The sequence below is a fragment of the Suillus clintonianus genome (assembly GCF_016758775.1).
Source record: "Suillus clintonianus strain FC179 chromosome Unknown DEU56scaffold_111, whole genome shotgun sequence".
Taxonomy (NCBI): domain Eukaryota; kingdom Fungi; phylum Basidiomycota; class Agaricomycetes; order Boletales; family Suillaceae; genus Suillus; species Suillus clintonianus.
In genome coordinates, this window is record NW_024539335.1 from 75,641 (window position 1) to 90,549 (window position 14,909).

Consider the following 14,909-nt stretch of genomic DNA (forward strand, 5'->3'; position numbering starts at 1 on the left):
CAAAACATCACGATGTTTGCACGCCTCAGATTCCTCGGTACTTGCATACTTCCTAATATTCATCGTTTTACCCGCTCCTATATATCGTAGCATCGTTCACCAATACGCATCTCCATCGTTCTGTTATCCTTGCTTTCCAATCGTGCACTGTTGTCTCGGGCGTACGTTATACCCTCATGTACACGTTGTGCATACCTCACACTTGGATTTGTTTGGGCTGGGTATTATCAAGCATTTCATTTTTTTCCGCACCAGGCAGTGAAAGCGAAAGCTAGTGAACAAGGCCCAGGCTGCAGACCGAATCCGATTAACAAAGTTCTGTTCATTTCACCAAAAAGTAGCCCTACTCACACGCCCATACAAATGATCAATTCACACAATGTGTCTACCTCGGTAAATATGCCTTATCTGATAAATAGCTAACGTCATGACGTCCGACGGTTTGGTCCAACGTTCCGGATATAATCTATGATACAAGGAGAAAAAATTATTCAGTGTCATATACATATGTTGTCTTGTTAGACGCAGGATCAATGCGATACTCGCGTGCAGTTTCCCTGAACCAATTCAGGTAAAGGATGCAGGGACGGGGCGGGTAACAGACACTCCAAGTCCACCACCAAAAGCGAATGTTTTGCCGACCTCGCTACAGCTGGGATGATAAATCGCTTGATGATCCACTAAACTTCCCCGCCGCTTGAGAAGTAGAATGCGCCTGGGTGGAAGTCTTAATGGGCGTCGCTATAGAAGAGATATGCGCAGTGCTCCAGCTCCTGTCCACCGTGAGGTGATCAAGGTCGATGAACGTTGAAAATTGCGCGGCTCCGGTTACTGCTGGGTTGTCCAGATCTGCCCTGGAGTTGCGCAGGTAGCGGTACACAAAGGAGACTATAACAAGTAGATTTGCGATCACTAGCGAGGTTGCTGGCTGTTGGAGCATGTCATGATCAGCTGAAGTTAAAAAGCAGAAGTACACACCTTGGCATGCGCGATTGTCATTGCAGCCTTCGAAACCGGATGCACTAAAAGGAGAATGGAAAGGGGAATTGAAATGGCGGTGCTCAACAAAGACGCGCAAAAGACTGAAGTGACAAGAATTCGCTGATGGTGAGTAAGCCTGACATCTCGTAAGAGATACGTAGGCATGATGACCAGCATTAGGTCAGATACCGCATCGGCTTGAAAGGAGCGCCTCAGTATTAGTGATAAGAATAATGTTATGAGTCAAATCACTGACTGATGAGGTCTGAAATAGCGACGTCGGATCCCATGCCACATGCGTGGTACACGCAATCGAGCAGCTTCTGAACAACCAAGCCTGTCCACATGACCGCAAAGCAGCTTATGATGCCATACACAATCCGCCGAAGTGTATTTCGCGGATCTGCGACGCGCAGAATGGAATACATGATACTCATCCTCGCCGCCCTGGTGACATGAGGAACAGGGAGGGAACAAGCTCGTCTCGACTACGCACCATAAAACAGAGGTGAAAGCGATCGGGAGTAGCCAGAACATGGTCGTATAAACGCGAGGATCGTCGTTAACTGCCAGGAGTAAATTCAGCTCAGCATGTGTTGCCGCTTTTCAGAATACTACCCACAGCGAGGTCCTTCAGCCCATACTCCGAACAGGCAGATGACATCAAACACAAGAGAAACTGCAGCCCACGCATCTTCCCACCAGAATCTGGATGTATGCAACCGGTATGCAAGTCGAAAAATTGTAGTGGTGATGGCGCTCCCGTGAAATATGCAAGCAACAACTTTACTCGAGGGATGAGATGCTTCTGCGAGCCTGGAAGCCAGCAAGTGCGCTCACCTTCGATTGTTTCCCAATCATCACTGGGGATTTGCAGAGGGAGCATCATGATCGGCAGGAATGGAAACAAAAATTGAGGGATACAATATAACGTCGTGTCAAGTCATGGCATTTCTATACCGTTATAACCACCATCGGTTGAAGACTCCAGTAACGAGAATTCCGACCCTGACCTTTTTTGCACGATTAGAGAGAAAAACGGACTGATCTGGACTATGGCTCACAGCCGCCAACGTGCTCCGACTCAGCTCAGCCAGCCTCCGAGGGTGTTCTGTGCTGGGCCGAGCTGGTTGTGCCTTGTATGGCGGCAGAAGGCCCTGGACCAATATATATGTAGATTGAAACTGTAAAAGTGAACCTAAAAATATGCCCATGTGGAACAAAACCTGGTCGAATGCGCGATCTTCCGTCCAAGAATCAATAGTTTAGTCAGTGCTGCAGGGACTGAAAGTCGCAAAAGGAGAACGTGACCGTGGAGGCGCAGAATTAAACTCAGACCTGTGCGACATGGCGGAACCTGGCAGAACCGATTATCCTGCCCATCGCAGTAGTACTTACGTACTTTTAGTACTCAGCAATACGTTATTCACGTATCTCTCGTGTATGCCATCGTGGTTGCTGTGGTCCAGTTCTGTTCAGGGTCATTTGGTGCATTGGATGGACATAGTGGGCTATGTAACAAGCGCAGGTCATACTCTATCACCAGGCTCGATTAGGTTAGCACCCAAGTTATCAGGTATTGCAAGGGTTGGATCCGCGTCGTGTATCATACGGCCACCAAACATCACACCACCCTGAGAAGCACGGAAAGCATCGATACGGGATTCCACTTCTGGGCGGAAATGGCGCATGAGGCCCTGAATGGGCCAGGCAGCCGCATCGCCAAGAGCACAGATGGTCCGACCCTCCACTTGTTTACTGCAGAGAACAGTGAGGTGAGTTGAGACAAGTTGTGTAGCGATGACTTACGTAATCTCAAGGAGCATATCAATCTCACGTCTATGAGCGCGACCTTCAACCATACGATTCATCATGTTCATCATCCACGTCGTGCCCTCCCGGCAGGGCGTACACTGCCCACAAGACTCGTGTTTGTAGAACTAGTGGAAAGTTAAGCTTCAGGGAAGCATGAGCAAAACACGGAGCCCATACCGAAGCGAATCGTGCAATGGCAGATACGATGTCCGTACTCTTGTCCATTACAATGACGGCACCCGTCCCAAGACCCGACTGTGCGTCCTTCAAAGAATCATAGTCCATCAGAACTTCTGCGCATTTGTCGATGGGCAGGACGGGGACAGAGCTTCCACCAGGAATGATACCAAGTAGGTTATCCCAGCCACCCCTGACACCTCCGCAATGCCGCTCGATAAGGTCTTTCAGTGGGATGCTCATCTCCTCTTCGACAACACATGGGTTGTTAACGTGACCGCTAATGCAAAAGAGTTTTGTGCCCTGATTGCGCTCTCGACCGAAGCCGGCGAACCAGGATCCGCCACGACGACAGATAGTAGGAGCCACGGCAACAGTCTCAACATTAGCAACGGTGGTGGGGCAACCGAACAAGCCAACGTCTGCAGGGAAAGGTGGCTTTAGTCGGGGCTTGCCTTGCTTGCCCTCCAGACTTTCGATTAACGCGGTTTCCTCGCCGCAGATGTATGCACCAGCTCCGCGATGGAGGTATACATCAAACGAATAACCGGAACCGCATGCATCTTTGCCAATGAGTCCGTCTTTGTACGCCTCGGTGATAGCTTGCTGAAGGTGAGAAGCCTCCTGGAAAAATTCTCCACGAATATAGATGTAGGCAGCTGTTGCGTTCATGGCACGACCGGCAACCAGGCAGCCTTCCACGAGTTTATGGGGATCACCACGAAGAATCTCGCGGTCCTTGCAAGTTCCTGGCTCTCCCTCGTCGGCGTTCACAACCAGATAGCGGGGCCTGCGCAAAATAGCAAGTGAGTACCGAACCGGACGAAACGCGACAATTCAAGAACAAATATACCGTTTGTCCTTTTGCCAGTCAGGCTTATTCATGAATGACCATTTGAGACCGCTTGGGAATCCGGCACCACCGCGACCTCTGAGACCTGAATCCTTGATTGTTTGAATGATCCAAGAGTCACCCTTCAAAAGAATGTCTTTCGTGCGATGCCAGTCACCACGAGACTATCGAATATAGTAAACAAATGAACACAGAATCGTGCATGAGAACATAAAACTCACCTTGGCGCCCTTGATACCATGGTCATGTCTACAATATGCATTTGTGAAGATGCGGTCTTGGTCTTTGAGACCGCCGTATCGGCGAACAGGCGTGTCAGCAACGGTTGCAAGACTACGCCTGAGTGAAATATTTGCTTGCCGCTGAATTCCAGCGACCGATTTTGAAGCTTTGAGCATATTTGAGCCCGTCGCGGTCGTCGGCGATGACGAGCAAAGTCCTTCAAGTTCGGAACGGTATGTATTTATTGCTGTTTACAAAATTGTCACAAGTTGGGGATAGCTTAGTCAGCGCGCGTGTCCCGGGCTTGTCCGAAGTTGACCTCATCATCTTCAAAGTTCGTGTCAAAACGCTCAAGCAATGGCATGCGCACTGCGCAGCGCCTAGCTAGGCCTATGTAGCTGCAGCAATTTACATTTCCTGCCCATGCGGACACTCGGCACTTCCAGGCTTTGTTATGCTAAGGCATCAACATGGCACCCTGATTAAACGAATTTTAACTTGAAATTCAGTCTGGAACTTTATGGCAGACGCCCAAAGAAATACCTTACAGCCCTCGCACTCGCAGAGCATAAATTTGTACGTGAATCCTGCAAGTCGCGTTCCCGGTCATTGTTGGGATTCTTTGGAATGGTGCCAGGCTGATGAAACAGATCTTTTCTCGCTGTGCATCTGCAGTGTGCATGAACGGTGCACTCCACGAGTTCCACCACTATCAGTGCCCTGTGCCGTCAGGTTCGTGTCTTTATCCTTGTTGGTTGGTTAGAAACGGGTGTAGATAATACTCTAATACTCAGCGCCTGAAGCGTGTGCCTTGCGCTCAGGACAACCTCAGGACTCATTTATGACATCAGTACCGGTTGACATCGCTTTGAGCTTGGCACCACGGAACTGCCTGGTTGACTCATCTGACGTGCGATCCGGGCACCATGCATCGCTTCGAGCATTTGCACATTGTCCGCGAGTGGTTTCGGGTCAACGGCTACCTCAGAGGCGTTACATGTCCATGTGGACTTTTCAGGACCGGAACATGTCTATCCCATTGCACAAATGGTGGACATATCGCCGAGGTGGCCGACCGGGTTGATGTAGATGCTGATACCTCAGCTTGACATGATGCTGGTCATGCGCATCTGCTCTCTGAAGTTGTGTGCGCGGTTTGAGAACTGTGATCCATGGTTCATTATGGTAAGAATGTGAAAAGACCTAAGTAGCTCGGGAATCTCCAACTCTCTTAGCTTATTGTACGCATATCCAGTGCTCTTTCATGCCGAGGGCTTTTCACCAGACAGGCGAGAAATCTGATTGTACCTATCCTCATAGAGCACTGGCAGTACAGTTGTCCTATAGAACTGTCGATACCAGCTCGAGTAACTTTTACGCAGATCATTTCTTCTACTACCAGACAGGAAAGTGCGGCTGACGCTTGTCAACTTTCTACATAGATGAGGGAGAGACAAAGCCTCGACTATAGCTTGGTTAGGGTGAGCGATAACTCCTAAAATAATTATGGAGAACAAACCAGGAAAATGATTGCTACTTGGTGTGCAGTACCAGAGATTACTGCTGCTCCATCTGTTCCTGTGCAAGGATCGCATCCGGGTCACGACCAGCGACCTCGGGCAAAAGGAATGTGCAAGCTGCGAATCAGCTCATCAGTCAAAACTTTCGCGGGAGGAAATCATGGTTCAGTACCGGCACCGAGAATTGAACAGCCGAAGAAAACTGTGGGGAGAAATTAGTTGCCAACACGTGTCGGTTGATTTAGGGCGTACTCCAAAGCACATTAGGTGTCCCAATCGAGTTGGTGAGGGAGTTAAACACGAGAGCGGATATGATTGCTCCTGATTTCCCGCATGCTGCGGACATGCCGTGCGCGAACGCTCGGTATCGAGTGGGGAATACCTCGGCAGGATAACACTGAATTTCATTAGCTGCATCCAGGGTGCAAACGTGCATGGCAACGCACGTAGGTGGTGCTGTGCAACAGTCAAGTCAGATACGGAACACGTTCTAATCAAGCCAAGAACTCACGCATTAGCTCCGAAATTGAAAAAGAACTGAACAAAATGTGAATATGTATGGATCTTCCATCGGGGTTTTGTCACGCACCTGGAGCAGCGTGAAATTGACTATGAATGCCGCAGTGCTCAAAGTACTGAACTTCGCAGCCAAAATGGCCACTACATCACACCGTCAGCAGATATCCTTCCAGCACATTGGTAACAACCCACAAAACAGAGCTTCCATCAGGAATCCCATGACCTGAATCTTTTTGCGGCCGAGCTTCTCGATAGTGAGCACAGTCACGTAGTAGCCTGTTGGAGTGAGTATGCATGCTAAGAGGGGTATAACTGTACGCATACCTGGCACGAATCCTAGTGCGGTGATGATGATATTTCCCGTGGCGACCTTGAAGAGCTTCTCCCAGGCCGTTCCCGATTTGCCGGCGTAACCTATCTCAGTGAGCACCACATTTGTGTTCAAGTTAATCCCATAGAAGCTAGCAGCACCGCGTCAGAAGGAAACTTGGTGGATGATCGGCACCCAACATACGCAACGTCTAGTAGAAACCAGCATGAACAAGTTCCGATCAGTATCTTCAGATGTCTCCATTCGGAGAAGTACTTGATGACCTCTAAAACATCCGTGAAACCAAGAAACGCATTCAAAACAGCAAATAAGTATACCTAGGAAGTGAGCCTTCTTAGGTGCAGGCTCAGAAGGGTTTTCGTCGACACTTGATTTAGATTCGGAATGAACACCAGCTTCAACCGCCATCTTCTCCTTATCCAAACCATCCTGTTCAATCAGCTCTGTCTCCTGCGACTTCTTGAAACGCGTGGACTCCGGGAGGGTCAGGCGCTGGTAAAGCGTCCCGAAAGCTGGAATGAGCGATAACCCAACGACGATCCTCCACACTAATTTCAGGGGTAGACTCGTCGATCAGGAACACCACCATCATGTATCTAGTACACGGCACGCACCTCCGTCGACCTTGGATGTCTCAAGTTCATCGTTCATGACGTGCTTGTAGCATGCCAGAACGATAATAGTCATCAGCGCTCCCACGAAGCTGCCCCATCCCTGGTTCGCGAAGATGTATGCGAGCATAGTTCCACGCTTACGGATCGTGGCACGATCACTCGTCACAGAGGCCGACATGGGGTAGTCGCCACCGACACCCACACCAAGTAGGATACGAAATATGGTCAAGTAGATCAGGCATCCGTTTGGGGAGAGCGTGCCTAGCAATAACTTAGCGCTCGCGAATGCGAGTGAAGAATCGAAAGACATACCTGTAGGTGTAGAAATGCAGAGTATAGTCGCAACGATAATGAGCATAAGCTCTTTTCCGTCTGAAAAAGCATGTGAATGTCGATGCTAGCGAGAACGATGTATATGACTAACAGACTGCCTTTCGCCCGAAAGCATCAGCACAGTATCCTATGTTATTACGAATTCGTTATGAAGCGGGGTAAAGCATGATGTATTGTGCAGCTCACCGAACAGAAATTGGCCGATCACACTTCCGATATTGGCAGCCGCTTTCAACAAACCTTGTAGGTTGGCGGGCATGGTTCCGCTTCCGTAAAGCCTGTACTGCAACATGGTAGATACGGGCTACACCGGTAGATTTAGTCATGAACGTCGCCGTTTAAAACAACGCGCTTACATTGATGATGAACAAGTCATAAGCTGTTAAACATGTGAGACTGTGCCCTCAAGCAGGGTCAAATGCCTACCATCCAAGAAAAAGCCAACCTGGACAATATATGATAAGCAGTTCACACAAAATCAGACACGGCACACATAGCACTCACCCCAGTGATACCCAGTAGTTTGACTTCAGTATATGTCAGAATGAAAGGGGGCCTGTCCTCGCCAGATTGCTCATACTCCTCGAGGGCAGTTCTCTGGCGAGTCTCTTTGCTTCCTGATTGTTCAGACATCGTGTTGCACGGGCAGGAAAGGGATCAACGATGCAATATGCCGACTGCAGCTGGGCTTTTAATATGTGCGGGGCTCTGGAACCTAAAATACCAAGATTTTGTCAGTAAGCGCACAAAGATAAGTGGCACGCCAGTCCCACCCCTTGTCCCGACCGTCCGGGTAAAGTTGGTAAGACGCGGAGGAAATCACAGTAGCGTTGGTGGAGCGTTTCACGTCTGTTTTTAAGGGCAGTTTTTAGCTGCGGGTCAGCTGGGAAACGCCGAAAAACGTTGGTTAATAACTAGTACTGTTTGAGTGTTGCAATCATGAGTTCAACATTGCAAGCAAGGTTCAGCGCATGTGCTTGCCGGCATCGTTTATAAGTGTTTATATCCGATCAAGATACAGGTGAAATTCAGGTTCTCTAGTACTTGGAGCTATAACGCTATTAGAGGCTAATATTAGTGAGATATCTGACTCGGACTATGTATTAACTGACGTGAAATCTGTAACGAAAAGTCCAATGACATGCTTGACTTTGACATGTCGACAGCCGGATGATCGCGAGATGATCAATATCCCATCAACTTATCAAAAAACTGATAACACCACCTAATCAAATTCATCGTTGCGCTCGGAGGAACGTTGGTCCTTGGATAATAGCTTCTATCCTTCAAGTCCGATATCTTGGAAGATTTACAGAAAGGTCGGAGAAGGCCGGAGTGCGACGGAGTGGTGAACATTTTAGCCATGCGGTCTGCTAAAAATATCAAATGTGGCCTGTATGTTGCTATGGTAACTTGCCGAGGTCGGTCCTGTTGCGATTCAGATTGGCAGCGAGAAGTAACGAAAAGTTTGCACACATGTGCCTACCTCTGTACACGTTCTGTGGAACAAAGAAGTAGTCGTGTGCATGTGCGTTGTTCGAACTCGGTGGCCGTTCCGGGTATCAGCAATAACAAAGGATAGGGTAAGGAACATCACAAGCTCAGCCATCGTATGGGGAACGCAAACATACTGAACCCAGTCAATGAATGTCTTTGGATTCGAGGCACTACCTTTGGGTTTTGAAGCGAAGTGTTCTACCATTGCATCCCTGATTTCACTCAGATCAGCCTGGCAGCGTGGGCTGTATTACTAACCACAGTGAGAGTCAATGACCTGCGTTATGATTAAGTCGCTCGTGTGACCACTAACGGGCGGATGTCGAAGACCTGCATTGCGATTAAATAGCTCGTGTGACCACTAACGGGCGGATGATGTCGAAGGCCTGCGCTGTGATTAAATCGCTCGTGTGACCACTGACAGATGGATGTCGGTGACCCGCATTATGATTGACTCGCTCGTGTGATCACTGACATTTACTGACAGGCGTGTGTCAATGACCTGCGTTATGAATCTTATGATAGGTTATGGTCAAATCGCTCGTGTGACCACTGACAGATCGAGATTTCCCAAGGGGATATGTCACGTCGCATGCGGATCAAATCTTGAGTGTTGATCGCTGCTATAGCGTCAATGTCATGCTTCTTCAGGACAGAATGTCATCTCAGAAATCTGGTAAGAGCGTCCCAGCGAAGGGGAACCACAGCCCCGCAGACCATTCAATATCTTCAGAAGTCTTCAGAGCGTTTTATAGTCTTTATAGTCAAAACACGTACTCACGATGTCGCTGCAGCCGCAAGGAACGAGAGTCAAAACGAGCGAGCGGACGCCTAATCCAAGCGCAACCACGGAGGCCGTGCTTCCCAAGGCCCTAAAACGTATACTGTAGGTGCCAAGATGTATGGTTTTGCAGCCGTCATGCCGCGTCCGCATAGAACGAGGTTTTGTGGCTATCGCCGTCCCCTTAGTAGTCATTCAATCTGCCCTTGCGTTGACGTTGAAGGATAGACGCGAGGTGCACCAGCGGCAGTACGTTCTTCCATAAAGAAGCTCGCTGTGCAGCCACGTTTTGGTATGAGACATGCAGGGTCGAGGTCATTGCAATCGACCAGTTAGGGCTTGACAGGACATCGATCCTGGCGGAGCGCATGGAAAACCACGTACCGGCAAAAGAAAGGAAACAACATTTGCAACAGAGATTGCTTAGGTTGTAATGAAATAAAATAGAAAAAAAGGAGTCGTAAACATCCGAATGACACACCAAGAAGTGACAGCGCATCTTCAATAAGGTCAAAATCAGTTTACCTTACCGTGCACACGCCATTAGAATGTAATAACATCGAAACATTATACCGTGACAACGATTCATACTGCACGCAATTCGTCAGTAGAGCTAAAAGAAGGCGTCCCGAACCACTCACTGAGCTCAAATACCACACATACACCCCCGAACAGAGGCCTCGCTGTTAGAGCACAAACGACCATGGAGTTCGGATTCGCAACAAGCTTTAAACTTTAAAGGCATGTGTACGCATGAGAAGCAGGCCTAAAGGACGTAAATGTGTCATTCTTTCTCAATGCAAAAAGCTAACCTTCGGTAGCCAACGTGATAAGAAACAGGGACACTAGGAAGCTGATGTGGAACTTGTGATCATGAGGTGACCTACCTCCACTAGTCTGTCAAACACTGTTACTCAGCATTGAAGTGCATTGAGTATGGGGTCAAGAGCTAATCCCGTGCCTATTGACTGTGGTCCAAGAGTGACCGGAAAACACATTTTCCCAATAGGGAATATCTATAGCGTCACTCACCGTATGTTTCGCTGATAATCCATGCTATGGGAACATATCATATCTAGTTATGATAAACATGACAGTCACGATGCTGCTGAACATACGGACTTCATATTCAAAGGTCAAACGTGCCTCAGGAAGGGGATAAGGTCTCGCATGGAATCGCCAGAAGGGACGCAAACAGCAGCCGGTGCAACCTTGCCAGCAATTGAGCACAGAAATAACAACAAGGGAAACAACTAACAAACCTCGAAGTGGTATTGTGAACAAAGCATTGTGCGAGACTCGCAGTCGGTTCAAAAAGGTAGATAACGAGATGTCACTGCGCCCCCCTTAGTGACCAGAACTCTTGTCCGTCTGCTCTGCGTGCGGCAGTAAATCATGTGTACATAATGTGTGGTATGTGCATGGATAGTTTTTTCTCTCGATACGTCACCGTTTGGTAGGTGATGATCTCGTCGAGGTCTTGGAGGGAGGGGCAAGTCTTCGTGAAGGGTTGGCAAGATAAACCGTGAGTCTACTGTAAGTTCGTCACTCACTCAAACAAGCGGCAACTACCGGCCATCAAAACTTGCAAATGTGTCTTCCAATTGACGCCACTGCAGGGGAGTTGCCGGGTCTTGAAAAAGATGGAGCGACTGCAAAACGATTGTCTTCCTTCTATCAAGGTCTTGACTGCAGGAGACTGGCTATGCATGAACACATTGCCTGCTAAGTGCAGGTGGCGTGCAGTGGTGTGTCGTTTAGGACGTGTATTTCCATTTCCATTTCCATTTCCAACCAAGCCTTGCCATGCAATCGTGACAAACGTACAAATCACAACCGTATTGGCAGGTAATGGCGCTCGACTGCACCAGTCCCCGACTACAGTTCGATTCACCTCTCTTCAAGCAATTAAAAGGACTTGACACGCGGCAATGGTTGATCAGCGGGAGGGGTTGGCATGCGATTAAGGATCGGGATGTAGTGATGCACGTCAGGTCGTTATATCAACTCGTACGAACCCGCATTTTCCAGCATCATCATAAAAGGCTCACCTACTCTGCAGCCTGACAGTGCTGTCAACCGTTCGGCAATTCAGGTGTTCGCAATGCGTTCGAAGACCCACGAGCGGCCCGGGTTTGACCAAGCAAACCGCCTCACGCCGTCTACTTACAGCATGCATCTTAACCAGGGGAATGGATACCGTAATTCATCTATTGCACTCATTCAGACAATGTTGATGGTCCACTCGCTCGTTTGGACGGCGTCTCCTTTTTGGCTATTGCAGTGGCTATCTGTATCGAATATCAAACACAGTGGGTTGCTAGGGTTAAATATCATTTGGACGCTCTTTCAAGCTCTTACCGGACTTCCGACGTATCGTAATCACTGTTTTGGATGTCTTCTTATTGATGCGTTGTGTCTCAACCTGCAGTGCCTCCCCAAAGCTGATCAGAAAGTTCCCATGGAAGTTCCGGACTTTGGACCGATTTTCACCTTCCGCAGCCCTACTCCACAATTGCAACAGTATGTTCATTCAATTAAACTTTAACTGATATCACTATTGCTCCACATCAGTTCCTATGATATGCGGACAGATGCGGACAGATGCGGGCGTATCGTAAGTTTTCGTTCTCCGTATAGAACACAGTTCCAGAGGCGGAATGGCTCATATATATCTTCGCGGCTTCCATGGTCAGTTTATCAGGCGTCTCGCCCCGGGCCTTCCAATCCCGCAGTTTTAGTTCATCGGCTGTTCCTCAATGTCTGGTGTACTGTTACGTCCTCGAAGTCCTCCTCCACCCCCAATATCCCTTGCTATCTCTGGCCCTCACCATCTTGTTGTGTCTTGTGCTCCTTGTAGTTTTTTTTCACGACTGGGAAATCAAACGGAACTATTTCATACATCGCTCGTCACTATTGTACGAGAGACGTATCGAGACCCGGGAGCCAACTTCCAAGACGAGACACCTATTTTCGTGTCTCGGTGATCCATAATGTCTGATGATAAGTCTGGTTTCCAGCTGCTTGATAATTTTTGGACTAATAGTATTACAAAGTCTGCCCAAATCCGACAGCCATTCATTTATTGAAGTCCAACGTTTAGGACGTCAACGATACGCACATGTGATTCATACATCGTTTTCGTCATGTAAGGCAGTCATGGGTATGGTGTCCGATACAAACTGTAAATTAGAAGGGGGTACATGTGACGTGTGTTGAAGGCCATCTTCACTCCGGTCTGTATCGCGCAGATCAAAAAGAATACGTGAGGCCATAACACCATGCAGGACACCTTGAAACCTGGTTATGACAAAGTTGAGCAGTTAGTACTGGATACGAAGGACAGTTGCTTACACGTCGATGATGCCATTCTGCCCGCTTGAGATCTGCACCAAAAGTTCATACCTAACCATAGCGGGGTGCATAAAAAGTACGTACCGGTAAAGAAAAAGAGACAATATTCGCAATAGAGATTGCTTAGAGCACAGTTAGGCGAAACAAAAGAAGAAATAAATATCTAAATAACATACCTAAGAGCGACAGTGCATATAGCATGCTTCCCTTCCACAAGTTCGACATTAATTTACCGACGGTGGGCGTGCCAGTAGAACGGCTTGTAATTGAATGATACATCGTGACAATAACCACCGCTGCATGTATTTCAGTAGGGTTAAAGGAAGGCAACATCGCCAATCGCTTACTGAGTTCAAACAGCGCTGCGCTAACAAACATGCCCATTATCAGTTGTTCCACTCTCGTAGCCTCATTTTCAGAGTCCTGAGTTGATGTGGGTGCACATACACTTTCGAGGTTCGGAGACACTGCCAGGATATCGCAAACGAGCATCGAGATAGCCACAAGCTTCAAACACTAATATCACCACCCGGACAGTAGAATTGCCAAAATACTTACCAGGTAGCTTGCCAACAAAAATCGTTTGATCTTCTTATTGTTGTGCCATAAGGCAAGTGTACGCATAAGAAGCAGACCTGGGGTACGTAAGGGGGGATGTTACTTTGTCAACGCAAGCGCACTGACCCTCGGTAGCCACCATGATAAGAAACAAGGCACCTGGGAGAAATTAGGAAGACATGGAATTGATGATCGTGAGGTGACCTACCCCCAGCAGTCCGATATGTAGTCAGGCACTGTATCACTTAGCATCAGCGTGCTGTGAGTATGATTCTGAGAGACACTAAATACCGTTTCCGTTGAAGGTGGCCCAACAGTCACTGAAAGTCACTGAGAACATTTTCACCAATCATGATGTTGCTCACCGTATATTTCGCTGATAATCCATGCTATGGGAGCATATCTAGTTACGATAAACATGACAGGCGCGATGTGCCAACGACCGATGCTGCTGAACAGACGAGCTTCATGTTCAAAGGTCAAACAATAATCGAATGCCTAGTGAAGAGAGATAAGGTCTCGCATGGACTCGCACGAACAGTGCACGCTCAACTCACCCAAACAGCGGCCGGTGCAACTTTGCCACCAATTGAGCAGACTATAACGGACAAGCGAAACCGACTACAAACCTCGAAAGTACTGTGAACAAAGCACGGCAGTCGGTTCAAAAGCTGGATGACCGGGTGTCAATATGCTCATACCTTGATCGTCTGCTGTGTGTGAAGTAAAACCATAAATTATGTATGTGCGTGGATTGGCTTGAGCCACTGAGTGGACGTGTTGTTTTCAAAGCGCCGGGTCCTTCACCATTTGGTGGGCAATACGAGCAATACGGTCACAAGTTGGATAAAGAGGCCTTTTGATCAAGCGGAATGATAAATTGGAGGGAATATAACGGCTGCAATTTAGAAGCGAACGGTAAGATATGTCAGCCCCACGATAGCCGATCGAGTAGCTCTTTCTCGCGCGATCAATCATCAAGCTTGCTGAGAGCTGCATTACTTGCAATCCGTCTTCTCTAGATAGTATGAGGTGGCAGCGGGTGCTACTCGCCGTTGAGCTACGTGGTCATTTCGAGCAGGTGATACCCCTGCATGAACAGCCAGCCATCTGAGGTGTGTTTACTGTGTCGCCAGCTGTGACATCCCTGAAGATTGCAGACTGCTACTGTTCCCGCAGACAGTCCAAATAGAAGGGAATTCCTTCCTTCTTGGTCACGACCCTACTGGAACCACGCTTGACTCTGCTGGACTGTGTGAAGGAAAGGGAATGTGTGTGTACGTAATGTCGGAAAGTTACTTTAGGGCTCATCAGTAGCAGTCGATTGGCTCATTACAAAGCCACGTTGCAACAG

The 14,909-nt window shown here is 48.3% G+C and overlaps 5 protein-coding genes across 5 annotated transcripts; 1 reads left to right on the forward strand and 4 right to left on the reverse strand.

The window, feature by feature from the left end:
- Positions 1-871: 871 nt before the first annotated feature.
- Positions 872-1,769, reverse strand: DEU56DRAFT_696712 (uncharacterized protein; the record flags this gene model as incomplete). Its single annotated transcript, XM_041347236.1, has 5 exons — positions 872-928; positions 979-1,178; positions 1,238-1,428; positions 1,478-1,547; positions 1,604-1,769. Coding segments are annotated over 5 exons (684 nt in total), but the record flags the coding sequence as incomplete, so codon positions are not given.
- Positions 1,770-2,382: 613 nt separating this feature from the next.
- Positions 2,383-4,281, reverse strand: DEU56DRAFT_830829 (NADH-binding subunit of NADH:ubiquinone oxidoreductase). Its single transcript, XM_041354527.1, has 5 exons — positions 4,048-4,281; positions 3,827-3,990; positions 2,974-3,763; positions 2,791-2,921; positions 2,383-2,739 (listed from the first exon to the last, which is right to left on the reverse strand). The coding sequence occupies exons 1-5, from the start codon at positions 4,222-4,224 to the stop codon at positions 2,511-2,513; spliced, it is 1,491 nt and encodes a 496-aa protein (XP_041203486.1). The 5' UTR covers positions 4,225-4,281; the 3' UTR covers positions 2,383-2,510.
- A 1,082-nt stretch (positions 4,282-5,363) lies between these two features.
- Positions 5,364-8,159, reverse strand: DEU56DRAFT_830843 (major facilitator superfamily domain-containing protein). Its single transcript, XM_041354528.1, has 18 exons — positions 7,870-8,159; positions 7,792-7,810; positions 7,722-7,744; positions 7,552-7,669; positions 7,457-7,492; positions 7,345-7,404; positions 7,033-7,293; positions 6,736-6,966; positions 6,602-6,683; positions 6,412-6,548; positions 6,280-6,363; positions 6,158-6,228; positions 6,080-6,105; positions 6,015-6,024; positions 5,821-5,965; positions 5,741-5,770; positions 5,568-5,685; positions 5,364-5,513 (listed from the first exon to the last, which is right to left on the reverse strand). The coding sequence occupies exons 1-17, from the start codon at positions 7,996-7,998 to the stop codon at positions 5,606-5,608; spliced, it is 1,542 nt and encodes a 513-aa protein (XP_041203487.1). The 5' UTR covers positions 7,999-8,159; the 3' UTR covers positions 5,364-5,513; positions 5,568-5,605.
- A 3,085-nt stretch (positions 8,160-11,244) lies between these two features.
- DEU56DRAFT_66535 (uncharacterized protein) lies at positions 11,245-12,510 on the forward strand. The gene is made up of 4 exons (XM_041347044.1): positions 11,245-11,653; positions 11,706-12,166; positions 12,218-12,260; positions 12,340-12,510. Exons 1-4 carry the CDS (start codon positions 11,495-11,497, stop codon positions 12,382-12,384), a joined length of 708 nt encoding a protein of 235 aa, XP_041203488.1. The 5' UTR covers positions 11,245-11,494; the 3' UTR covers positions 12,385-12,510.
- Positions 12,511-12,771: 261 nt separating this feature from the next.
- On the reverse strand, positions 12,772-14,289 carry DEU56DRAFT_760169 (uncharacterized protein; the record flags this gene model as incomplete). The annotated part of the gene is made up of 13 exons (XM_041350401.1): positions 12,772-12,943; positions 12,998-13,029; positions 13,082-13,119; positions 13,174-13,293; positions 13,345-13,513; positions 13,556-13,632; positions 13,682-13,714; positions 13,764-13,791; positions 13,847-13,875; positions 13,921-14,053; positions 14,113-14,153; positions 14,185-14,194; positions 14,257-14,289. The coding sequence occupies 13 exons, from the start codon at positions 14,287-14,289 to the stop codon at positions 12,772-12,774; spliced, it is 915 nt and encodes a 304-aa protein (XP_041203489.1).
- Positions 14,290-14,909: the final 620 nt, after the last annotated feature.